At 49.3% G+C, this 26901-nt stretch overlaps 1 protein-coding gene across 4 annotated transcripts in view; it reads right to left on the reverse strand.

The window, feature by feature from the left end:
• STIM1 (stromal interaction molecule 1) overlaps positions 1-14479 on the reverse strand; it is a 187052-nt gene extending 172573 nt beyond the window's left edge. For 2 of the 4 annotated variants that reach the window (XM_045782817.2, XM_087868097.1), the window contains exon 1: positions 13704-14479. In XM_045782817.2, the coding sequence (XP_045638773.2) occupies positions 13704-13842 (139 nt within the window). In that variant the 5' untranslated portion in view covers positions 13843-14479. The remainder of the gene's footprint in view (positions 1-13703) is intronic. The other 2 variants (XM_045782818.2, XM_045782819.2) reach the window with 2 other exon arrangements.
• Positions 14480-26901: the final 12422 nt, after the last annotated feature.

Here is a 26901-nt window from a genome sequence, read left to right on the forward strand (position 1 = left end):
AGGCCTCACCAAGCTCTAACTCCTGGCTGCGCGTACAGGCACTAGCTGGGCTCAGGAAGAGCAGGTGGGTATGGGCTGTGAGAGAGGCAGTAGCAAGTATGCCCTGAGGCCCTGACACCCTTCCAGCATCAGTAAACTACGCCTTGCCCTGCCAGGCTCCATTCCTCCACCCCAGTGTCCTCCTGTGACTCGTTTTCCCAGGGGCTAGCTCCTAGCTGATCCACACCCGAAAAGCTTGCAAAGGCTAGTTTTGATTCTCAGTTCTGGGGTAACCTCACCCCAGTAATGCTTGTATTTTAAAGCACTGGAAATGCTTTTCAATTGAAATAACTTCAAAACTCAAAAAAATAGGGGCGCCTGGGTGGCACAGCGGTTAAGCGTCTGCCTTCGGCTCAGGGCGTGATCCCGGCGTTATGGGATCGAGCCCCACGTCAGGCTCCTCCACTATGAGCCTGCTTCTTCCTCTCCCACTCCCCCTGCTTGTGTTCCCTCTCTCGCTGGCTGTCTCTATCTCTGTCTAATAAATAAATAAAATCTTAAAAAAAAAAAACTCAGGGGCGCCTGGGTGGCACAGCGGTTAGGCGTCTGCCTTCGGCTCAGGGCGTGATCCCGGCGTTATGGGATCGAGCCCCACGTCAGGCTCCTCCACTATGAGCCTGCTTCTTCCTCTCCCACTCCCCCTGCTTGTGTTCCCTCTCTCGCTAGCTGTCTCTATCTCTGTCTAATAAATAAATAAAATCTTAAAAAAAAAAAAACTCAAAAGAATAGAGCTACACGGTAAACCAGGAGGCAAATATGAAAACTGAGACATGAAGGAGTAAAAGACAAGAAACTTGGATTCTCAGACCTGGAATCCACCAAGGAGTTACTGTATGACCTTGGACAAATCATTTCATTTCTTTAGGCACCAGAAAGCTCATCTATAAAATGGAGAGATAGGAAATAAGTGTGGAGAAGAGAAGCCTTTGGTTCCTGGAGTACTGTGAAGTGTAGCACCTTGCCCAACACTTCAAATAAAGTCAACTACCCCTCCACGCATCACCCCCTAGCACGGCCCCTCCTTCTAACTGCCGTATCTTTTCTGTTAATGGCACCACCAGGCTCCTCTTTACCCATCTCAAAACATGGGCATACCTCTGACTCTTCTCTTTGCTTCCTACCCTTAAACTATAAGGCCTATTGATTCCACATCCACAATGCAGACCCTCATCTCTACTCCTTTTTTTTTTTAAGATTTTATTTATTTATTTGACAGTGAGAGAGACAGCCAGCGAGAGAGGGAACACAAGCAGGGGGAGTGGGAAAGGAAGAAGCAGGCTCCCAGTGGAGAAGCCCTATGCGGGGCTCGATCCCAGAACGCTGGGATCACGCCCTGAGCCAAAGGCAGACGCTTAACGACTGCACCACCCAGGCGCCCCCCTCATCTCTACTCCTGAACGACTGCAAAGTCTTCTACCTGGACTCCCTGCCTCCAACCTCACCCCCACCAATGCACTGTATACACACTCTGAGATTAATCTCCCTAAAGCAAAACTCAGGTCATGCTCCTTCCTAGGTCAAAACCTGCAAAAACAAATGACTTATTGCCTACAAAGTCAAGTCTAAATTCTTTGGCCTGGCATTGAGGCCTTCCCTGATCTTTCTTCAGTCTTTTCTGCCTTATTTTATAGTACTCTCCTTCACAGATGCTACTCCCCAGCCAATCTGGACTAACTAATGTCCCCTGGAGACTACTTTTTTCCACCATGCCTTCGCTCTGGCTGGAATGCCTGCCTTCAATGTATCTTACATTTCTGCCTGAAGTACCCGAAGAGCCACTAAGCTGCCGCCTCATCCACAAAGCTTCCCCGATCTCATTTTCCAAAAGGACCGTCAGTATCACTCTTAGGGCACCGAACCTAGATTACCTCGTACAGTAAACTATAAAACGGGAGACCCATTGTGAGAATTATACAAGGTCACGTATGTGAAAGTAAATAGTCCAGTCCTAGGATAGAGTAGGTACTCAATGAACAGGAGCTCTTATTACAATAAAGAAAAAAGTCTGTGCACCTCTTACGCTCCCCCATTACACACAGTACTTCTACTGGGCAGGAACTGTCGTATAACATATAACATACACGTTAAATGTTGACTGAAGAAGTGAACACTACAAAGGTAAAGACTCTATCCCAAAGCTTATACCCAAAAGAGCTCAACCATAACGCTAGTTTTAGAAGACAAAACTGAATACACACCACTTTGTAGCTATATACTTCACTACTGTGATAGTCTCATTCAGAATTTAGAAGTGGAATACACCCTCTCATTCCTTCCCCCACCCCAAATTCCTAATCCCGTTTCTTCCAAGCCACGTAGGTGACAGAACAAATTAACGCCACTTAACAGTCTGATAAGCTGTACACTTTTTAATCCAAAAGAACATCTCCACCTAAAGTCATACAGCTGTTTCCTTCCCTCCCCACAAGTTATTAAACTAAAATAAAAACATCCCTGGCCTTTGCGTCAGATAAACCTACATTCAAATCCTGGCTTAATAACCTTGGGAAAAATCACTCAAATTCTCAGAGTTACAGTTTTCCCATCTACAAAATGAGAAAAATATTCACCCATACGCGTTGTTGTACAGATGTAAAGCACTTAGCCCAGTGCCTAGAACATAACAGGTGCTCAGTGAATAGCAGCGACCATCATCATTCTTATCATTGAACTTATTTGAGTTGTCTTAAATACATATTTATCTCTTTGGCAATAGGAAGGGTGAGTTCCAGTGAACTTTGCCCTTGTCAGCAGAAGTTCCTTGAAACAAGACCTCCAGGAGTTTGGCCACCCAGCAACACACACAGACACATAACTGCTTTCTAACCTGTGCACGTATTATACAGGGCACCCGTCTCCCCTGGCGACTACGTTTAGGATGCTGGCTCTGGGAACTTGGCAAACATGGACACATTTGTTTTAACATACACAGTAGTGATGAGAGTTCTGAGAGCTTCCTGAGAGGCCTGAGATAACCCAGAGAGGCTGAACAGGAGCAGAGCCACTGAATCGCCCTGGAGAGAATTAGAAGCATATGAGATTTGGAAGCCTGCCTGCCTGCCTGCCTGCCTGCCTGCCTGCCTGCCAGTGAGATTTCTGGTCACTACCTAGGCCAGAACTGCACAGAAGGCAGCCAGGACCTCTGTACATGTGGCCAACAGAGGAAAGGGACAGATCTGTCCTCGCTGGGCCATGCTGGCAGCACAGCTGACTCTCTTAAACCTTTGCCTCCTCTACCAAGTCTCCCTAGAGGCCCTTTCCCCAATGCCCGGGAGGAAAGCTGCTGGGATGTCCGCTCAGGCTGGAGTTCTCTGAGGTCCAGGGGGTTCTAGAATCAGAGATAACATTTTCAAAGTCAGTGATCACCAGCCCATCCTACCTCCCTGCTGCACAACCAGCCCAGCAGGAAAGAAGCCTCCCTCCTCCACCCCACAAGCCAGGCTAAGAAAAGCAGTTCAAGTTTATTCTGTTCATTTGGCTGCCTCAAGCTTGACCTGAGATAAACCCATGTGGACCACGGAACCAAAGACAGGAACAGCAGGACCCTAGGAAGGCTTGTCCATGGATCTCATGTCGGCCTTCTCGGAGCACACCCCTCCTGCAGCCACCTGTGTTGCTGTGGCAAACAAAACCTGTTAGCCAGAGTCAGAGGCCAACCACCCCCCAGGGTAACTAAGAACTGGTCAAGCACAGCTTCAGGAAGTCCTCAACAAATAGGGATGAAGTACTAGTCAGCAGAAAAATAACGCTCACAGAACTCCTCAGAAAACCCACCATGTGAATTCTACCCCTAACCTCAGAGCACTGTTGTCTAAGCTTTTCATAGGAACTGATGTCAATTTACCCAGCACTGTCCCCCCGTGCCTACTCAATCCAAGGATCCACTCATTGCTATCCATTCATCTGTTCGACAAATACCTACTGGGCACATACTCTCTGACCAGCACTGTGGGAAATACTTAAGGGCAACAAAACAGACATGGCTCTTGTCTTCGAGACGAAAACATGCAAAATGAAACAAAAGAAAAAAATCAGAAACAACAACAACAAAAAGGTTTAAAAACCTATACACACGTTCATATAAATTGACGCTCTTTTAACCTCATTTGGGCCCTACAGCCGGTAAGGACTTCAGCCAGTGCTCCTGATTCTAGAGCAGGCTATCTCCTGCTTTAAGAGGCATGAGCAGGGTGTGAAGTGCAGAGAGCTTGATCAGCGATGAGAGGGAACTCGTGGCTAGTATTCATGTCAGGGAATACTTCCCAGAGGACTGAGAGGTTAGGTAGGAAGAGAGGAGGAGAAGGGAGGGCATTCGGGAGGAGAGTACAATGACATAAGTAAAGGCCAAAGAGAAGCAGTGTGAGGTGTTTTCTGCAGACCAGGGTAAACAAAAAAGTGTGGCTGAGCCAAGATCCAGAGAGAGGAACAGAGGAAGATGAAGTAGGAAAAGTGGTCTGGGACCAGAAGCCTGGGTCGGGAAGGAAACTACCACCCATCGAGGGATTTTAGAGCCTGCACCACCTTTTTACCCCAAGCTCCCCAGCAGAAGACAAAAGTACAGGGCTGCTGGCTCATTTCAGGTTTCCTTTGCATGGCCTCTCATGAAATAAATCTGCTCCACTCTGACAAACACGGCAGGGCCGTAGCCATCCCTCTGCAGGCCCATCTGCCCCAGCAAGTTAAGCCAACACAGGCGAGGCTCTGTCAAATTCTCAGGGCCCGAAGAGCTTCCCCTTGGCACTTTCCAGGTGGCCCACAAAGTTCTAGATGCATTTACCCTGCCCATGGAGGCCCCAAGTCCATACCTAATGTAAGCGGCTAAGCCAAACAACAGTGAGACACGCAGCCCAGCGCTCAGACGCTCCTCCTTCAGGGAGCCTGCTCCGTCCATCCCAAGAGACAGAGATCTCTCCTTGCTCTGAACTGAAATGCCAAGGGAGTGGTACAGAATGCAGATAGATATTAGTCACCATATGCCACAGATACTACTGGGCTCCCTTTTCTGTGCCTTATATGAAAGCTCTCTAGCTGTGCGGGAGACTCCTCGGAAGCAGTGCTTGACGCTGGCTGTATACTCTCAATTCTTCCTAGCCCAATTTCTGCGAACATGATACAGTACCGTGAACCACTTCCTAGTTCTCCTCTGTATAGGTTTCAGACCCCCCTAACAATCCAAACTGGCTGTGTTAGGGCAGACAGACTCCACAACAGAGTGGAAATAGCATGTGAATGAGAATCAGACAAAATTAGATCCTAGCCCTGGCTAAGACATTGGGCAAGTTTCGTTACTCTGATACGTAAAATGAGGAGTTTGGGAGAGATGGTGCTTAAAAGCTCTTCAGCTTTGAGAAGCTAGGATGTTAAGTCCTAGCACCTAACACCAATGACCTAAGAGGTCAGAGTAAGTTTTTCATCTGTCAATGTGTAAGTCCCAATTCAATGCCACTTATAAGTCTAGCTCTCCAAGGCCAAGTTGGGGCAGTAAAGTCTCCAAGGTCTGTAGATGTACGATGGGCTTCAGAACTGAAGGTACCAAACAGAAGAGTTGCAAGACAAGGCTACAACCCACGATAAAAAGCTACTTTAGAATTGGGCCTAGAGACAGGAGGAATAAAGAGGGAGGGGCCGTACCAACTCTACATGTCGAAGCAATGAAGTCATGCATGAACCAAGAGGACACAATACCAAAGGGAGTACAGAGAGATTCCACAAAACTCTAGGAGGCAAGCAAAAGGGAATTAAGGAAAAGCTAAGAAGCCATTGTTCCCAAGATCACGGCCCTGGGGTGATACCATACGCATCTTCTTTTTACCAGAGGCAGGGTAAATGTATCATGGCCCTAGGATGATACCATAGGGTGATACCATGGCCTTCAGTGATCCCCACCTTGCTGGTATTCATGCCCTTGTGTAAGCCCTTCACCTTGAGTACGGGCCAGACTTACTGACTTGCTTCTAACAAACAGAATATGGCAGAAGTTGTGCCATATCAATTGTTAGATTAGGCAATAAGAAGACTGTAGCTTCGGCACTCCCTCTTGGATCACTTGTCCTGGGGGAAGCCAACTATCATGTCATGAGGCAGCCCAATGGAGAGACCCACATGGCATGGGACCAAGGTCTGCCAACAACCACATAAATTAACTTGCAGATGCTCCCCCCCGCCATGGAGCCTTCAGGCCCAGCTTGATGCAACCTCATGCGAGACTTTGAGCCAGAGGCACCCAGCTACACAAGCACCCAGATTCCTAACGCAGAACCTGTGAGTCAGTAAGTGTCTACTGTTTGAAGCCTCTACGTTTGGGGATAATTGGTTATGCACCATTACTGGTGGGGACCAGGCCCATCTGGTCAGCCCTTTCAAGCCTGCAGGTGGGGCTAGGGAAGTGGTTACACCCAGTCAAAGGCAGGGGCTATGGGTCGGAAATAAGGTCAAATACAAGTACCCAGACTTTACCAGTAGCTTCCCGACAGCCTAGAGTAAGCCCTGAATAAAAGCTTAGCTCGGTCATACCCAGAGTCTACACCTGTTTGATGGGTGTGCCTCAAGTTAAACAATGGAACTGCAACAGGTTCAGAGAAACAACTACCTTCAGAGAGGTGCTGCCACAAGTAGACGCTCGGATTCTGACTGAGGTTTTTCAGGCCCACAGAAGCTAAGGGTGAGAGGACCCAACTATCCCTAATCGTGCAGCACTTGAGAGTTTATAAAGCCCTCTCACCATGTAGTTATCCCATTTCATCCTCACTACAAATCTATCCATTAAGGTTACCAATTCCCTTCCTACAAATAAATAAACTAAGCCTGAAAGAGATGAAGTGCCTTACCCTCCATGAGATCCATAGCTAGTAAGGAAAGGAGCTGGAATTCTCAAGTCCCCCTAAATCCAGATAGTTATTTCTGATGGCTGTGGCCAATGCAGACCCTTCTGCAAAGCCAAGCCAAAGACTATACTTTCAGGGATCATTTCTATAGTTGGCAAAGCCAAGCCAATCATCTCACTCTACCTCGAGGCTTCTATCCAGCCCCACCCACTCATTTCCCAACCCTCTCCTCCCCACTCCACAGGGGTCCTTGGTAGAATTAGACAGTCTCCCAGCTACTCTTAACTGCATTCTCTTGGTAAGGACTGAAAAGGTAAGAGTCTGGCTTCTTTAAAATCCCACACAAAATCCTTCCAAACTGATGTAGATGATTTTTTTTTTTTGAACAAAGAATGAGAAATTCTAAAACAGTGAACTTTCTAAATAAGTGAAGCTTATGTCTTCAACATCACCTAACCCTCCCCAAGGAAAAAATTTTCAACTTCTAACCAAGGGCTTAGTGAACTACAGGAGAATCAGAACCAGAACCAGAACCAGAAAATAAACCCCCTTCAGTTTATTCTACAAAATGTATTATATACAAAATATAGTACATGCCAAGCCTTCTGCTAGGAGCTTGCTGTCCTACCCTCCGAGGAGCTTATGGTGTACTGAGGAAGGCAAGCACATACACAGATAACTTGAATAGCACAGCATGGTTCTTCAGATTATAGCCTCTACCGTACTCTGGAGCCGCACTTGGTGATCCGTGACTAGACTATCCAAACACCCTGTTAACACAGCTACCTCCAGACCACGGAGGCTGGAGGCTCTGAGTGCCAGATCCATGAGGAACACATCAACAGGTTATATGTTCTAATAAAAACAGCAATGGCTTGGAACACAGATCCCCAGAGGTATAGTTCTGATCCCACCACTTTTTAGCTATGGGAGCAAGAACACAAATTTCTCAGCTGCAAATTTGTCACTTTTGAAAAGGCCACAATAATAAAAACAGTCCCACCTAATTCCAAAGTTGAGGATAAAATAAAATAGATTGAAAAAAAAAAATGAACAGGGGCGCCTGGGTGGCTCAGTTGGTTGAGTGTCTGCCTTCGGCTCAGGTCATGGTCCCAGAGTCCTGGTATCAATCCCCACATCAGGCTCCCTGCTCAGCAAGGGGCCTGCTTCTCCCTCTCCTTCTGCCCTTCCCCCTAGCTTGTGCACTTTCCTTCCTCTCTCTGTCTCTCTCTCAAATGAATAAATAAAATCTTAGAAAGAAAGAAAGAAAGAAAGAAAGAAAGAAAGAAAGAAAGAAAGAAAGAAAGAGCAGTTCTGAGCATGGAAGAAAATATCAAGTACCCTGGGTGAGCAGCGCCTCCATGGGTTGAGTAAAAACCCAGAATGTGTAACAAGACATATGAGATGGTTTGAAAGGAAGAGAGAAAATATGATCCATTAACATAGGCCCTGATTCCACCTTTTCCAACAAACTTTAACAGAGGCTTTAGGCTGGGCACAATAAAAACAGAGATAAATAAAGTACAACCCCTCCTCCCTTCTTCCACAGACCTTACACTTGGGAGAGAGCAAACATATATAATGTGTTGTTATGTGTTACATTAGAAATTTATACAAAGTGTCTTGGGAGTAACAAAGAAAGCTCTGTATTGTTATTGTTTTATTCCTTAAACTGTTTCCTGGGCACATGGTATTCAATGTATTATTCTTTATACCTTGTTGTGATCTTAAATATTTCATATTTTTTTATCAGCAGTAACAAAAAAAAAATTAGAGAAAAGAAAAGAAAAGAAAAGAAAAGAAAAGAAAAGAAAAGAAAAGAAAAGAAAAGAAAAGAAAAGCTCTGTTGGAAGCCCAGACTTCTCTCCCTAGAAGTCTGACAGCCAGAGCTGCTGTGTTTCCTGGAATATCGTTTCCCACAAAGCGAAACGTACCACAGCATGCCCATGAAGTCATTAAGCAACGTATCTCAAAGTTACTCAGCAGGAAATGAGGGGCCCCTTGGTGCTTAAACCCAAGTCCTATGGAGCCCGAGGAAACCATTTCCCTCAACAAGACCTCATCCCTTCCTTACCAGAGAACAGGCGTCCTTAACATGAAGGCCCCACATTCCTGAGGAGCCCACGGATAGAATTCAGAAGGGCCTGTGAATTTGGATGGAAAAGAAATTTCATCTTCATTTCCAGTATTCTTTTACTGAAAGTTAACATTTCCTTCAATTGTATCTTATGGGCAACCAACCACAGTATTAGTAGCACTCCCTATGATTTTGTCACCAAAAGAAATGACATTTGCACATCACATTATACTTGCACATATCTCAAAATATTATTTACATTTATCATTACTTCAAAATTATGATAGTTCTTAGACCTGCCCCTAGATCACATGACTGCAGTCTTCCTGTCTCCAGGCTCTCATGCGAGGTAGCCGGCCAAGTATGAAGGAACTCTGCCCAGTTACTGTTCCGCCACCAAACAGTGAGACTCCACGTACTCACACTGGTGACCAAGGCATCTACAATCCCCCTTCCTCCAGCCTTCCCCAAGTCAGACCACCACTCCCTCCTGGGTCCTCTCTGCCTCTACGCAACTCCTCCTTCCAGGAAGCCCTCCCTAGCCACCCCGGCTGAGCCCAACCCACACACAGCTCTCTTAATCCTTAGCCAACACTGTCTACACTGCCTGGTTTTATGCTTCATTAAGACTGTGCATTATGCTATATTTCATATAAAGCATGCCCCCCTGCCCCCAGACTTAGACTTCTTTGGTAGTCCTAAGTCTCTTCCATAGCACAAAGCAAGCAGTAAGCACTCATTACGGACTTGCGGATTGAATAACCAATGAAGTCTCGGTCCTTGACTCGATTGTCTTCGTCTCGTCCCACCAAGAACCCACTGTGGAACTTGTATTTGATGCTTCTTTAGATGTCAGTTTCCTCATGTGTAAAAATAAGTGGGTTGAACTAACTGATGTTTCCACCTCTTAACTTCTGAATTAGGCAACCACTCTCTATCTCCCAAGATCTGAGAAAAAATGATGGGGGAAACTGAAATGCCTCCCCCAGCTCTCCCAGGCAGTGTTAGTCACTTGCTCCTCTGGGCTTCCCACAGCTTTGTGTGTGTGTGTGTGTGTGTGTGTGTGTGTGTGTGTGTATACAAACCCCTATCACTGCGTTTATCACAAAGCTGTGAGAGAGGGTATAACCGAAGGGCTGAGGTGGAGGCAGGGAGAAGAGTCAGGCTACCTGGGTTCGAATTCTAACTCTACTCCCTACGTGCTGTATAACCTTGAGCAAGTGACTTAACCTCTCTCTGATTCCATTTCCTCCGATATAAAACAGGGCTAATACTCAGCACACCGGATGATTGTAAGAATTGAGTGAAATAAAATGTTTGGAACAGTGCCTGCCACACACTAAGCCCTGACGAATGCTAGTTGCTGTTACTGCTGCTGTTATTAATGTCTTCCTAGGCACTGAGTTGCTCCTTCAGCGGGACCTCTGTCCTCCTCCCATTCCCCCGACTATAACCAGAGCACTGGTTATGCATTCTTCCACAGCACCACCACACGGTAATATATTTATTTATGGATTTATTTCCTGTCTCCCCACTAGACTGTAAACTCCTTGAGGGCAGAGAACGTATCTGTTCTGTTCATCCTTAAATTCCTGCCACCAAACAAAGTGTGTGGCACAGAGCACACACTCAAATATTTGTTGAATAAATAGTACACGGGCTGGCACTGTTCGAGGTTTGCTGAATAAATTAACCAAGCTAAGGGGTGATTGTCAAAGCTGAGGTGCGGTGCAGATGATGTCCTAGCTGCTTTAGGATTAATGTGACCCTCTCCCAGCCCCAATATTAGCCTCAGCCAAGCCCCACCCACCTGCCCTTGGCCCCAGTCCAGTTCCGGGAGCTACCCTCAGCTAAAATTAGCATAGCCACCAAGATGGCCAGGCCATTTATAGCCTTGGAGGCAGCAGCAACTAGCTGGGTGGGCAGACAGGGCTCTGGCCTCCCACTCCCATCAGCAGTTGATTGAGAAGCCAGCCTGCAGTCCACAAACCGCCTAGATCCCTATCCTCCACGGCCCTGTTCTGGCTATATTGAGTCACACCACAGTTCCTGATCAGAAGCCCTCAGTATCTCCAACACCGGCAGTCACAACCTGACTCACCTAGGATCCCCCACAAACATTCTGCAGAAAACCTTTTGAGTTTCTGGAAGCAATGAGCCCAGAGTCTATGGGAGGTTCCAAGTGTCAATTCCAGGCCAGCTTCGGAAATGCAGTCCCCAGGGTAGCACGCCCAGGCACAGATCTTTACCGAGAAAGTGACTTAGCACAGCTGGGTGTGCAGGCATCAAAGAGCCAGAAGGTGACAGGAATGGCCTCTCCTCTGTCCAATGAGAGGGCCTCTTAGCAGAGCACCTGCCTTCACTGCAGGAACAGGGCTTTAAGAAGGACATATACATCCAACGAGAGAAAAAATCCAGTTCTCTAGCCCATGCAGAAGACTCTCCAGGGGAGGAAAAGACAGCCCTTTCCTTGGATCTCATCAGCTCAGTTACCAGGGCCTGTCTAAATAACTGACCGGGAAGAAAGTAACATTATCTTGGCCCTGCCTAGCACTCCTTTAACAGGGCAGGCCCCGAGGAGATGGAAGAAATCTCCGACCTGCCTATAAGACAGGACCCAGTTTCTTCACCTATAAAAACGGGGATAATACCACCCGCCATGCATTCTACTAGGCTATTATGAGCCTTTTACAGGAAAAATAGCTGAGTAATTGTAAAATATAAACTATAGAGAACATATAAATTGACCGGGTATGCCAAATCCGATTAGAGAAACGGCAGCTTTAAGGGCCATTAAAACTCCTGTGTTCGAAGAATACATGGGGATGGGAAGGGCTACGAGAGTTCCTGGCTGCAGAAGAAGCTGCTCCCCAAATCCTTTAGCAGAGCCCAGTCCATAAGCCACCTCTTCGAAAAAAAATAAGTCCCTGTCTGAGTCAAAGTCCCAGATAGGCCCAAGAGGACAACCTAGAACAACAATGCTGGGATCTCCACATTCCCACAAACTATAATCACACCTAGCACCTAGGGTCTCTCTCTGACACTTCCTTCCCTGGGATTCAGTATTATTATGACAACAGAAACTAATTTCTGAACTGAGAGGAATCAAGGACCAAACAAGAGGCCTAAGCGATATAATCAACATAGCCAGGCCTTTGAAATACGTTGTGAGGAGGGCTGTCCCCACAAGCTCAAGTCATGGGGTGGTTCTGAGGGAGGCTGGAATGCCTCTTACCTTAGGCAGGTGTGTGCATGCACGCACGCATGCATTCACACACACACACAGACACACACACACACACACACACTTCCTGCTAGCAAGCTAATGCCTTAAATTCAGAACTTCATCACTTCAGCTCATGTCTCAAACATAAAACACCTCCCCCCCACAATACTCATTTTATGTCAGGCACTCATATTTTAGGGTGAGAAAAGAACATTTTATCTGTTATAAACAGGACTGTCACTGAGACAGCAGAGATGTTCCTAGGGTCTACTCCACGTTTGATCTGTATCTGCCTACTTGACTCTCCCTTCACAGCCCTATGAAAACCAAGCTTTGAGCTACATTCCCGGGGCAAGGAGACACCATATGGAAGAACAGGATTACTCTGCGAGAAAGACACATCTCCAAAATAACAGCCTAGGCGCTATGCTTGTACAGAGGGCAACCCTACTTGGAACTCAGCCCTGCCGGTGCACTCAGACCAATCAAAGAAGTTAAAAGAGAGGGTTTTCGGAGAAAGGCTCTACCATCAAAGCCAGCATCTGGATCTACCCATGAAACTTCCCAGCCACCATGACCTGTGTCTCCTTTTCCTCTTATATCAACGGGTATCCACTGAGCAGTCCCCTCCTAAAGAACTCAGCTATAAAACTCTCCCTAATCTGCAGCCCGTTGCTTTGGATAGATCACAGTGACCGGGTGAGAGAAATAGGGAAAGAAAACCGAGTTCCTTCTAAGCCCTGTGTAAAACAACTGAATTTTTTAAAGTATTCTTTTCTTTTGCATTCTGCCACAGAACTCCGGGGCTCCTGATATGTGACAAGGCTCCATGAGTGCATAAAGAAAAGCAGGACAGATCAAAAATATCATAGAATTCCTACCCGCATCAGTCAGAAGAAATGGAACTAATCAACAAGTGGCCCCAGAAATTATACCATACCCACAATAAGAAAAAACCATGTAACTCCTTAGTGGTAAACAGTATTCAATCTAAAGAACTGCCTTGATATTTCAAATGGGATAGCTAAAAGACAGCAGATTACCTAAGGGAAGGGAGGGACTAAGTTTCCCACGCTTCTTGGAACAGAAAGGCACACCTCCACACCAAGCTATAGGGCAAAAGAGTTGGCCCAGCCCTGACTTTCCCTGCCCAACCCAAGTAGCCTCAACCTCCCCTGGGCTGCCAAGTGCTGAAACTGGCCAAGAGCAATAGACTTATCATCTGCCTAGGCCGTTCTTCCAGACAAGTAGTCCTGAGAATGGGCCTTGGCTTGCTGATCTGAAAGGTCAAGGTGCCCCAAAGGCCAACCCCTTCTCACTGCCAACAAAAGACATCCTGGGGAGAGAGGGGGAAAGTTGTTGGTGAGGGACACAGACATTAGCCATGGTTCCTGAACAGAACGAACTCCTTGGACTACTGAGAACCGGCAGTGCCATCAACCGCACATGTAGAAACCTAAGGTTCAACTTGCCCACTCAGGCACCCCAGTTCTGGGTCAACGCTCCTAGCCCAGCCCAGTCCGTGGCAAAGCCTTACCTGCTGCAGTGGACTCCTCAGAACTAGCCCCCGAGCCAGCTCCCGTCGCCTTCTCGCTGTGGCTATGGCTGAAGCTCTGGCCGTGGTGCAGGAGGAGCCCCCAGAGGAGCCACAGGGCAACACGGGCGCACACATCCATGACTCCAGGTCTCAGTCAACATGCGCCTGATGTGAACACCTCGGGATCCCAGAGCAAAGCCGGGAGCCCAGAAGTGTAGCTGACAGTCCTGGAACCCCAGGCAAGATGCCCTCGAGGCGCCGCAGCTGTCCAGCCACCCGCCGGCCTGCCTCCTACAACAGCCAAAGGTCAAGTGCTCCAAGTTTGGGCGCGGGAGGAGGGCGGGTTCCTCCGGTCCAACAGTGGGTCCGCCGGAGCTGCGGCGGCCTGAGCGCCGAGTCTGCTCCAGCCGCTTCCGGAGAGTTTGGACAGGGTGTCTGCGGGGCCGCTGTCAGCTCCGCAGCGGGCTACACCTCTGCGGGAGGAGGCGGACGGACGGGATCTCCCGCGGGCACCGGAGTGGGGGAGGGAGGGAAGAGAGGGGAAGAGGGGAGCACCTGGCCTCTCCCCGCCGAGTAGCCGCGAGCAGCACAGGGAGGGCGTGCAACTCGCAGGTCCCCGCGGGCGCGGGCGGCTCCGGGATCCCAGGCCTCCTAGGCCGAGGTCAGCGCCCCCGCCCAGTCCCGTGCCCAGGCGGCCGGCGGTGCCCAGGTTCAGCAGGCGGACGCGCACTGGCCAGGCCCGGGACAGCGGCTCCCCGGCAGGCGGGCGGGCGGCGCGGGGCGGGCCCGGGGCGGGCGGGGGCGTGCTCTCCTGCAGGCCCGCCCCGCGCCGCCCGGCCCCCAGCGAAGCCCGGCCCGCCCCAGCGCCGGGCTTATCCCGGTATAACCTGTTAGGGGCAGCCGCCAGGCGCCCCCAGCCCGCGTTGGGCTCTCCCCGACCCCGGTCCGCCCTAGAGTCTGCCAGGACCCCCCTCCCGCGCCAAGGGTCGGGTTCCGGCCTCCCCTTCCCCCACGGGAGTCTCTCCCGCTCTAACCGCCCGCTGATGGGCGGGCGCGCCCCGGACACGCAGTTGCTCAGGTAACCCAGGCCTGCGGCGACGGCGGCGGTAACTGCCCGGCCCGGATCTCCGGGCCTCGGTGCTGCTCCACTCGCCTCAGCTTTAGAGCCGGGCTAGACAGAGGCCCCCGGCACAACGATTGCTGCCCCGGGATGCCTGAAGCGACAACGGCCTGGCCGGGTTGGGCCGGGGGCACGCTCCCAGCCCCCCACCTCCGGGCTGGCTCTCAGGCTCCGCCCTCCCGCTGCGCCGCGCAGCCAATCAACTTCCTCCTCTCTGCAGTTTAGGAACCTGCGCGCTTAGTCACCCGCGTGCAGCGGCCCCTGGCGGGTAAATCTGGGTGCTGCAGACAGTACTCGAGCTCCTGGGAGGCCCTGCCCCTTTGCAGAGGGGTTGGGGAGTGAAGCAAGGATCCGCCTCGGAGCAACCCATTAGGGACCGCGAGTGTTTTCAGAGGAAATGATGCCAGAAAACAAAATGAAACGTCCAAAACACTACAGATAAAATTGCCCTACACATCCCTTAAGTCTCGGCTTAAGGACCCCATCTGCCCATCTGCTGACCCCCCCCTTCCCGCCACATTCAAGCGAAGTCGGATGCTCTCCTTGAACTGTCACAGCCCGTTTTCCCACCTGCCCCTCAAATCCCCTACCCTTTGAGGTTTTTGTGGGTAGGGCCTGTGGCTGGTTCCTCTCTGCCTCTCACTCTCCCAGCTCTCAGTGTCGCTTGGAGGAGGTGTTAGCGACTTAGAATTAATGCCCCAGTGAAGAGAGAGCCGCGCCTGGGCCTCCTTCAACAGAGCCTGCATTTCCTGTTCTCTGTCGAGTACGCTGTCAGCAGATCTTTACTTGAACCTGCTCTGTGCCCTACCCTGTCCTTGGCACCGGAGGCAGGGGAGGAATTAGGCGCAGTCTCTCCTCTGACAGTGCTAAGCCAGCTAGCTACCTGTTCTGAGCAAGCCCTCTGAAGACCAGGAACATGGATTTGCCCCACAGCTGCCTGGCTTAAGGGTTAGGCTGTTGATATAAAAATACACTTCTAGGGGCGCCTGGGTAGCGCAGTCGTTAAAACGTCTGCCTTCGGCTCAGGGCGTGATCCTAGCGATGCGGGATCGAGTCCCACATCAGGCTCTTCCGCTATGAGCCTGCTTCTTCCTCTCCCACTCCCCCTGCTGTGTTCCCTCTCTCGCTGGCTGTCTCTCTGTCACATAAATAAATAAAATCTTTAAAAAAAAAAAATACACTTCTAACGTCATTTACTACCACTCTTCCCCACTCTCAAGCTCCTGTCACACTGGCCTTCTTTAAGTTCCTCAAACGCATTGAACCTTCACCACCCCGCCCTTGCATCTGCTGTTCCTTCTGCCTGAACCGCTCTTCCCCTCTACCTCCAGCTGCTCTTTCCTTCTTCCAGATACCATTCAAGGTCTCCTCCTCAGAAACTCCCATTTCTGACCAGTGCCTCCAGTCCACAATTGGACCATACAGAGTTCTGCCTCCCTCCACTCCCATAAGATTGAGTTTTCAGAGGTCGGGGCGGGGTGGGTGTCTTATTCATCTCTGAGAAAGGAGGACCCAGCCATAGGCCCTGCACATAGTAAGTGCTCAGTAAAAGCTGGTAGACATGAGTTAATTCATTTGATCACTAAAATATTTATTGATTAACAACTCTGTGCTGGGAAACTGGCCAGAACAGAAGATGAACCCCTGACCTAGGTTCTACTAGACACATGCTCTGAGTCAGGGGACTTAAGCTCAAATGGCAAAGTTGGCAGATAGATAATACAATTGAGAGAAGTAGGTGGGTAATAGGGAGTGGTGGGGACTATGGCACACTGGAGAGCAGGCAGGAAGATGGACTCAGTATTGCTGAATCATCTTCAAGAGAAGATGGAAAGCTGGACTTTTACATGACATACCCCTTTTTTTAGTACTAGCAATTAATTTTTAAAATTAAAAAGCCCTGGGACACCTGGGTGGCTCAATTAAGCATCTGCCTTCAGCTCAGGTCATGATCCCAGGATCCTGGGATCGAGTCCCACATTGGGCTCCTTGCTCAGCAGGGAGACTGCTTCTCCCTCTGCCTGTGCACCTCCTGCTTATGCTCTCTCTCTCTGACCAAAAAAAAAAAAAAAGTCTTAAAATAAATAAATAAATAAATAAATAAATAAATAAATAAATGTAAAAAGCCCTGTATGGACCGTATAAGCACCTTTGCAGTATAAATTAATCACTCAGATTGCTAATTTGTCACTTCTGCCTAAGCCAACTTGCCTATTCACTCATTTGTCTAAGAGAACACCCTAGAAAAAAAGAAAGTAAAACATGTTTAACTTCCTTTAAACTTGACTGCATTATGTCTCTTAGCTACCACATGATTTTTTGAGGAGTATGGGTGCATAACCCATTTGATACAAAAAGCCTGGGTCTTGAAGGCAGGAAGTGAAGGTCTGTTACCAATTCACACCAAGAACTTGAACCTGTCGAAGCATGTTGCTTTTCCTGTGAGGCGAAAATGGTGGCTGGGAACTAATAATAGAATTAGCATATGAGGTGCCTGGCTGGCTCAGTCAGTAGAGCATGCCACTCTTGATCTGTCGGTCCTGAGTTCAAGCCCCACATTGGGTGTGGAGCCTACTTAATGAAAGGAAGAAAAAGAAAGAAAGAAAGAAAGAAAGAAAGAAAGAAAGAAAGAAAGAAAGAAAGAAAGAAAGAAAGAAAGAAAGAAAGAAAAAGAAAAAGAAAGAAAGGAAGGAAGAAAGAAAGGAAAAAAGGAAAGGAAAGAAAGGATTAGCATATGATCCAGCAATTCTACTTCTGAATATATACTCAAAAAAATTTAAAACAGGGTCTCAAAGAGATATTTGTACACCCATGTTCATAGCAGCATTATTCACAATAGCCAAAAGGCAGAATCCGAATGGACAAATGAATAAACAAAATGTGGTGTATACATACAGTGGAATATTATTCAGCCTTAAAAAGGAAGAAAATTCTACATGCTACAACATGGATGAACCTTGAGGATGTTATGCTAAGTAAAATAAGCTGGTCACGGAAGATAAATACTATACAATTCTACTTATATGAGGTCCCTAAAGTAGTCAAATTCAGAGAGACAGAAAATAGGATAGCGGTTGCCAGGAGAGGATAGGGAATTGTTTAATGGATATACTTCAGAATTTCAAGATTGGTGGCAAAACAACGTGAATGTACCTAACATTACTGAAGTGTACACTTAAAAATGGTGAAGGAGGGGCACCTGGGTGGCTCCGTCGGCTAAGCATCTGCCTTTGGCTCAGGTCATGATCCCAGGGTCCTGGGATGAGCCGCAAGTCAGTTTCCTGCTCAGCGGGGAGTCGGCTTCTCCCTCTGCCTCTGCCCCTCCCCCCCCCAGTTCGTGCTCGTTCTCTTCCTCTCTCTCAAAATAAATAAATAAAATCTTTTAAAAAATGGTGAAGAAGATAAACTTTATGTTCTGTGTATTTTACCACAATTAAAACAAAAATAAAAATAAACGGTATCTGGGAACCAAAGCCCTAGATAACAGGAGGAACATTTTGGTTTCCTCTTTCTGCCTCCAAGATCATGATTAACATCAGAAAAGTCAGTTCCCAGGGCTCCTGGGTGGCTCAGCCGGTTAGGTGTCGCCTTTGGCTGAGGTCTGGATCCCAGGACCGTGGGATCGAGACCCCTTTGGGCTCCCTGCTCAGAAGGGGAGCCTGCTTCTCCCTCTCTCTCTGCTTCTCCCTCTCTCTCTGCCTCTCCCTCTGCTCATGCATTCTCTCTCTCTCAAATAAATAAATAAAATCTTTAGGGAAAAAAAAAGCCAGTTCCCCTCTGAATCTCAGTCTCCCCAACTATAGAAAGTATAAGTACCAGATTATTAATTCAGTTGGGCTTTAATATTCTACAAAACAGGAAAATCCTGAGACCTCATGAATCTTCCTGGATCTGAAGCCGTGACTCTCACTTCAATAGTCTTTATGTTGGGTCCTCATGTGAGTGTAGCCTCTGTAAGAACTCCTCATCACATTAGGGGTCTCAAGAGGAAAGAGAGAGCTTCCCCCCCCCCATCTGTCTTTTTTAGACTTATACACCAAGACTTTACCATACACCAAGTATATCTCTCTTCAATTGCTCTTAGGGTCTTGCTCCTGATATTCTGTAGATATTGGTTAAATCTTGCCTCTATTCCACTCTTTTTCAGAACTTTCACCTCAAACATCTTCTCTCTCCTTCACAAGAGCTCTGCTAGATAAGACAGAGGCTATATTCATTATAGATAAAGAAACTAAGGCTGAGCCCACTGCACCAAGCTCTTTCCTCTGGAATGTTGTCTCTATCCTGCAAGTCTCAGCTCCAGTGAAAGAAAAGCATCCATGCCTTGACCAATGATGACAGCATAGCATGAACCAAAAGTTGTGATTAGTCAAAAAAGAAAAAGACCCAGCTCAAAAGTTACCCTTTCTTTCCTTTGCCACCTTGAGTAATTTGCCCGACTTGCCCTGTGTCTCCAGTATTCTGCTATCTATATCTTACTTATACAACTGGATTACGATTATCTCATAAGTATCTGTCTTCCCCATTAGCTTCTGCGTTCATCAGGGACTGAATTTCATTCATCTTCATACTCTTCCAGACTAGAACTTGATCCAGTACAAAGCTGGTATTCAGTAAAAGTGAGTGAGTGAATGATGTGGGTTCTCTATGAACTGGCTGTCATGTCTCTAGCTGTCATTCCACTGCACCACAGGGTTTCTGGTTACCAATAGCCTTCATTTGGAAAATGACAGTATCTTCAGTAGAAGTGCAATGAACAGTCCTAAATCCACTCACAGAAGTTTAGTTTAGAATCCCTGAGTTTGGGCTGTGTTATCAGTCGCGCCCCCTGGTGTCCAAAAGTGGCAAGTATGGCCATCACTGAGAAACTGGCTGGGGTCTGGCTGGGTAGGAATGAGTAAAGAGATTTTCGCTTCTAGCAATTCTTCCCACACTAGTTTCACAAAGAAAATCACCTCCTCTTCCAAAACCAGGTGTAGGATCTTAGTGCCAATATTCATTTATTGATTTAGTATATACTGAGAACCTGTACATAACAACCCAGTTCCTATCCTCGAAGAGCTCCATTTTGGGGGGAAATCTGTATGTGAACAGTAATTAGCACTTGCTGATAATATCTTGAGAGGAACTGGTATAGGGTCAGGTGAGGGAGCACGGAGGAGGAACAAGTAACTGCCTAAAGCAATCGGAGTGAGTGCAGAGGCACACAGCTGGGGGGAGCTGGAGGGGGAGGGGTTCTGGAATTAGATTGCAGAGATTCACATCCAGGTACTGTTGCAGGACTGCACAAACTGTATTGTTCCTGGAACACACCAGGGCTGAAGAAGGAGGAATTCCCAGAGGGGATTATGCCAAATGAGGTGGGTACCACCCAGTTTGGAGAACCCCAAAGATGCAAAGTTGTCCTGGAGGCAAACAGGGCAACTATTGTTCTGCCTGCCTGGGAGGAGGGACCCTTCTAGAAGGTAAGGCAGGGCCCTAGCCCTTCCTCCCCCCCATCTAGTTAGTTCCTCAGAGGGAATCAGGAACAATGGATCAGAGGACGCAACTCAAGAACTCTGTTTCATTTGTCACTTCCCCTGTTAGTTCTTTTGGCTATTTCCTGTCTTGCTCATCATCTTCCCATGTCATGAAATGGGACATCAGTCTCTGGGGGTAGCAGTGAAGAAGAGTAATGAAGGGGAGACTCCTACTTCTCCTCCTAAGGCAGATTGAGAGAGGGAACACCAGGGAATCGAGAGGAGCCCCATCAGAGACAAAGGAAAACTCAGATTTTGGGTTAGTCTGAAGAGGCTGCGACTGAGACCGAGCAGAAGACCCTCGTGAGCCACTGGTGAGCTCTAGGAGATGGAGCTCATACAGACTAGGCTGGGGAGACCTGTTTGCAAGACACCAGCGCAGAGGTGAAATCAAGGCTTTTTTCCTCCTCCTTTCTGTCTCCGCCCTGCTCATTTAGGGGAACCAAGTCATAGGCATATAGAGAAATTAATGTTTGTTGTACCCTGGGCAATCTGCTAGGCGTTCTGCTTGCATTCTCTCATTTAATCCTCACAATCCCACAAAGCACTTAGTGTTGTCGTTCCCATTTTAAAATGGAACTAAATGGCTCTGTTCTATGCTCTTACAGGACACAATCACCTGTTTAAGATCCATCTCCCTTGCTAGTTACATCAGAATAGGGACTTATCTCTGTTTTCACCACTGCGTCATTAGCATGTGACATTATACCTAGCCCAGAGAAGGTTTTCAATAAATACAAGTTCAAAGAATGAATGAGAGTTCATGTGACTTGTCAAAGGCCACGATGAAAGTGATACAACGAGGATTTGAATCCTGGACTGTCTGGCTTCAGAACCTGTCTACGATCTCTCTCTTTTACCCCCTACCAGGTACTTTCATACATTGTCTCTCTTCTGAATGCCCCGGCCGGTGTCCTTGCTTCTCAGCCGCTTGTCAGCACAATCATACACCACCTATCAAGACCTCACCTATTCAGAGAAAGCAAGTGAGAGAGTAGGAAGAAGAAACAGCCCTTTGGGGCCCATGCCCTCTTCCTATACTCTTCAGCTAAGTATCTTCCTCCTCCGAGAAACCTTTGTAGACAGCCCCACCCCATTACCTGTCTCCTGTTCCTGTGGCCTTATTGGCCCATCCTATAGCTGTGCCCTAAAAGTGGCTCTAAGTCACCTGGCCTCTGATGGTTCTGTACAGATCAGTGCTTTATTACGGCAATTTTATTCCACACATGTATACGGAGGACAAATGTGTGCTCAGGCCTGCCTGTGCCAAGCCCAGTGGGTGAACACAAAGATGAATCAGACGCAACCTCAAAGGACTTACAGTCAGTGGGGGAGACAGACATTAGGCACAGATACAATTAACTAGAGCACAAAGCAAGATGACCTAAATGGTATTAAAGAACTATGAGCAATAAGCTACACACATAAACCTTAATTACTTAATTATTATTCTAAAGAGTGTCTCATAGAAAGTCAGAGTTCAAAGGTATCATCTGATTTAACCCCTTGTTTTCCATTGGAGGAGTCTGAGACCCAGAGAAGGGTGAGGCCTAGCATAAAGTCTCAGTAGCCAGTCTGGCTGAGCCAACACTAGACTTCAGGCCCACTGAAACCCAGGCCAGGGCTCTTTCTTCTTCCTCCGGTATCTTCATATGCAGCAGCCCCATATCCCACCAGACCATGAAATCCTCGAGGTCAAGTCACTTTCTCCCACCTAAGCAAGCTGAACCAGGGCCAGGCATGCCCATGACCAAGGGCTCTGGAAATTCAGTCTGACCCAAGGCTGCCAATCCAGCCTTTTGATCTGCTGCATGTAATGTGCACTGTATTCTTACTACTATGCTTCTAAAATTGATTTTCAAATATTTTTTGCAGGAGATTTTTAAAAAATAAGATCTTAGGGCCCCTGAGTGGCTCTGCGGTTAAGGCCCCACCTCTTGGCTAATGTCATGATCTCAGGCTCTGTGCTCAGCGCAGAGTCTGCTTGGGATTGTCTGTCCCCCTCTCTCTGTCCCTCCCCCTTGTGCTCTCTCTCAAATAAATAAATAAATCTTTAAAAAAAATCTCTTTATCCAGAACACTAGTATATAAATCAGATAAAAGCAAACTAACTCTGGTTGAAGGGAAGGGAGGCCAGAGCCCCAGTACTTCCCTGCCTTCAAGTCCTGGGAAGGGAACTCTAGGAACTCAGCTCAAAAACCTTTGTTCTGGGACACAATTTTTAGTGGCTTCATAGAAGCAGCTTTAGTATGTAGTCCTCCACTGAACCCTGTCTTTTATGGAAACTCACAATCCTTTCTTCATCATCAAATGCCAAGCACCAGCCATGTGCTCCCAGTAGGGTATAGAGGGGAATCAGATTTTCCTTTTGTCTTTCCTGCTCTCCTTTTCTCCGCAGAGAGTAGTCTGTCCCAAGTGCTATGGGGAGGGAGAAGATAGACCCAAAGTCCACCTAGGAGTATCAGGACAAGCTCCCCCAGAAGGCTCATAGAGAGAGAATTCACCTACTCAGGCATCTACCAGCCTGAATCTGACAGAGGCTCTCCTTCCTTGTCCTATACCATATCCACTAGCTGTATGTCCTATCGAGCACATGTGAAATACGTCTAGCCGAAATTCAGATGTACTGTGAGTGTAAAACACATACCAGATTTCAAAGCCTTAGTACAAGAAAAGAATGTAAAATATCCCATTCATTTGTGTAGTCAATAATTTTTATATTGGTTACAGATTGAATATACTATTTTGGATATATTGGGCTAAGTAAAACATGTCCTTAAAATTAATTTTACTTGTTTCTTTTTACTTTTTAAAAATGTCATCACTAGAATATATTAAGTTACGTATGTGGCTTACATTATTTGCACTAGACAGCAGTGGGAGAGACTGTCAACCGCATGGCAGAGGTGGGGTGTGTGTGCACGTGTGTTGTGGGAGGAGGGATGATGGCAACCGGGGAGGGAGTAGTCCATTAGGGCCAAATTGTGAAAGTCTGAGTGGATTTCGCCTGGCAATCGATACAGAAAAGAAGGCAAGGCAGAGGGAATAGAATCGGCAAAGACCCAAAGATGTGGGCAGGCATGTTGTGTTTAGGAAACTCATCCTTATAGCATGGTTTTTTTAAGGCATTTGTTGAATGTTTACTTTGAGCCAGGCCTTGACAGCAGCCCTTTCACATCCATCCTCCTGTTATCTCCACAACTACAGGGTGGAGGAGAGGTTATCCTATTTTACCAAAGATAGAACTGAGGCTCAGAAAGGTTAACCTACTTATTCTCGGAGTGTTCTGCCTCTTTTTCTGGAAAGCCTCTTGGAGACAGGGAGCCTGTCTTAAACGCCTCTCAGTTTTCCACCGCAGCACCCAGCACCCAGCACGGAGCTGTGCACGTGGTAGGCGCGCAGAAAGTTTGTGTTGAACGAAGGAAGGATATCCATTCTGGAGTCAGAGCTCCACGAGCAAGACCGGGGTGCAGAAGCACCAGAGGGCGCCCACGAGCCCGCCCACCCATTGGTCCCCAGGGCGCCGGCAGGATCTCGGGCCTGTGTGCGGCCCTGCAGCCCTAAGCAGTTGCGCGCCCCGACGAGAAGAGCGGGCAAGGGGAGCCCTAAGTCCTGCGCCCGCCCCGCCCCCTCCCCAGAGCCCAGGCGCACGGAGCAGCCGGTTGCGGAACGACGACACGACATCCTGTTTTTGGGGCCCGCGGCTCCGCTGGCGCCTCTGCTGATCTTGTCTTTCCCCGGGTGCTGACGCCAGCTCCCCTTCCCCCAGTCTCCGCACCCTCCCCAGGGGTCTGGGGCCTTCCCACTGCTGAATCACCACCACTCCGCACTCCCCTGGGGCTCGGGGCAGGGGTGGGGACTGCCCCAGCCGGACCCACTGTGGCCAACCCCCAGCCTTGGCCAGCGCTCGATCCCGGGGGTTGACTGAGGCACCCAGCCTTGGGGCGCCTGTTCTCAGCATCCTCCCTCAGGGGTTGGTGGGGGCGAGATAAGGGGAGGGGGACAAAAGCCTAGCGCCCAGGCTAGGGCCTCTACTGGGGTTGGAGTGGCAAGGAGAAGACGGGGAGGGCTGACTTTAGGAGGCCTGACTTAAGGGCCTCCGAGGCCGAGGGCTGAGGGGGGGGGGGGGGGCAGGACCCGACCGGGGCAGGGCAGGCGCGGGGCGGGGGGCGGTGGAGACCCGGGCTGGGGGCCCAGGCCCCGCGCACTTCCTGGTCGGGCCCCGCCCCGGCCCGCCCCCGCGCCCCGCCCCGGCGGGCCCGCCCCCCCCACTTCCTCCGGCCTCCCGCTCTCACTTCCTTCTCGATCCCCGAGCCGCTGCCGCCGCCCCCAGCTCCCCCGCGGCGGGGAGGGCACCAGGTGAGGCCCGGCGCGGGCAGGCGGACTGGGGGTCCGGGGGAGGGGAGCCCGGCCGGCGGGGACTGCGCGCCGGCGCGGGCCGGGGAAGTTTGCTTGCGGGAAGCCGCGGGCGGGAGCTTCTCGGCTCTCTGCAAGTTGGGCGGGCGCGGCCGGGCGGGCGGGGCGGGGAGCCGGCCACTGCGAGCGGGCGGCGGTTCTGGGAGGGTGGGTTTCTGTACCGAGGGAGCCTGCTCCGGCTCCCGGGAGCCGCGAGGGACCGCTGAGGTGGGAGGGTCTCCCGCTCCGAGAGAAAAGTCTCTGAAGTGGAAGAGCTCAGAGCTGGGAGATGGGACTCAGGGGTGGGGTGACCTCAGAAGTTGGGGGGGTTCCGAAGCGTGTGACGGCAGGGGGCCCTCTGGGCTGGAGAAGGCGCTCTCCGTCCACTCGGGCAATTGTGACATTTGGGAGGTTGGAGGGGGGCGGTGTCTGTGGCCTGAGAAGCCCTAGACTACAGAGAAAGAGCTCCCTCCCTGGAAGATCGGTGCCAATCCGGACCCACTTTCGCAGGCTGCAGTCCAAGGTCGTGTGCACTCAGGGGAGGGCAGGGAGGGGGGAGCCGCGCCAGCCCCAGTCCCGCTCTCTGTATGCCTGTTTTTCTGACGCCCAACCTCTCCATCCCTGGAATGAAGCAACAGGTATTTAGTTAGCAAACATCTCTGTGCTTAGCTGACCTGGGCCTGGCCTTGCACTTGGGAGGGTAAACTGAGGAAGGAGAGGACCTGGTCTCATCCGATGACTAGAGGTGGAATGACTCTCATTCAGAGGTACTGATGGTCCTTGACAAGATGCATCACTGAGAGCAGTACTGTTTTGAGAAGATAGAGAGAATAGAGCTTCTGGGGAGGCAACAGGGTCTCTGGCTTTGAGAAATGGTTGGAAGCATCTCCTACCCCCCCCCCCCCGCCCCATTGTTAGTCCCTGAATTCTATACATTCTCATTTCTCTTCCTCCATTCCTTCCTCAGACCCTGTCCACAAACTCTCCATCACCCTCTTCTTGCATCCTCTGTAGTCTAAACACACAGTCATGCTTATGCCCTGTCCTGTCACCTGCCCTGCCCCTCTGTCCACCTCCTGTTCCCTGCAGCCTCCCCCTCTCCCTTCCCTGCCCAGCTTCTGGCTCCCAAACACATATCCACTCTCTTGCTTCTTCCACCTTCCCTCACTCCTCTTGATCCCCCCACCCCCACCCCATCTCCTTCCCTTTCAGCCATTTATCTCCAGCTTTGGGCTCCAGATCTTTGGTGAGTTTGAGAGCCTTTTCAGATCTCCCTACCTCGGAGAGACAGACTACAACCTCCCATTGATAAAGATGATTAAAGGGCTGGAAAACCTCTCGATATGTATTTGCATGGTATTGTCCATGTGTCTATATCTTTATCTCTTGGAGACAAAATAACTGCCCTCAGCCTTGAGAGGGCCCAGAGCAGGGGAAGCCAGCCGAATGAAGGGAACCTGCAGTGGGTGAGGTTGTGGTTAGGCAGGAGGAAGCAGTCTATAGCAGTCAGGGTAGAGCAACACAGGAATAAGACTGGTAAGAGAGGCCGTGGGAAATCAAAATCACCCAGACCCTTGGATGCTTAACCAAGAGGCCAGGTCTGGAGGCTGGGGGTGAGCCTGAAGGCCCCTGACTCCAGTGCTTACTGGTTCCAACACCACCTGTTAGGGAGAATGGGACGAGGTAGTTAGGCGCGGTGGAAGGAAAGGGAGAGGGCAAAGGTAGGATTCTGGAGGGAAGACTATATCACTGGTCTAACTTAGGTCTTAACTGTTTTAGTTCCAGTTCAAGAAAAGAAGAGGAATGTGAGGCAAAGGTGTCTGCTCCCTCTTCCCTGCTTCTTACAGGATCTGCCCAGGCTGGGAACCCACGTGCCCTGGGCTGCATCAGGGCCTTGGTGACCAGGAAGCCCCCTGCTGACCCCTCTGCCTTCAGGCATCATTAATATTCCCCCTCTCATCCAGGAGCCTAACTCCCTCTGTTTCAGGAATTTCTCTCAAGTTTAATTCAGCCTGGCCTTGCTCTATAAGCTCCTGTCCCCATTCTAAAGCTCCTTCCTCAAGTCTTTGGGAAGCACGCTGAGACATCCCGCCTCTCACCTCCTCAAGTCTACTGTATTCATTTCTCTCCGTTAGAAGAAAAAGAGAAGTGGAGGGGAACTTTT

This window comes from Ursus americanus, chromosome 16 (genome assembly GCF_024610735.1).
Source record: "Ursus americanus isolate L20-20 chromosome 16, mUrsAme1.1.p, whole genome shotgun sequence".
Classification (NCBI taxonomy): domain Eukaryota; kingdom Metazoa; phylum Chordata; class Mammalia; order Carnivora; family Ursidae; genus Ursus; species Ursus americanus.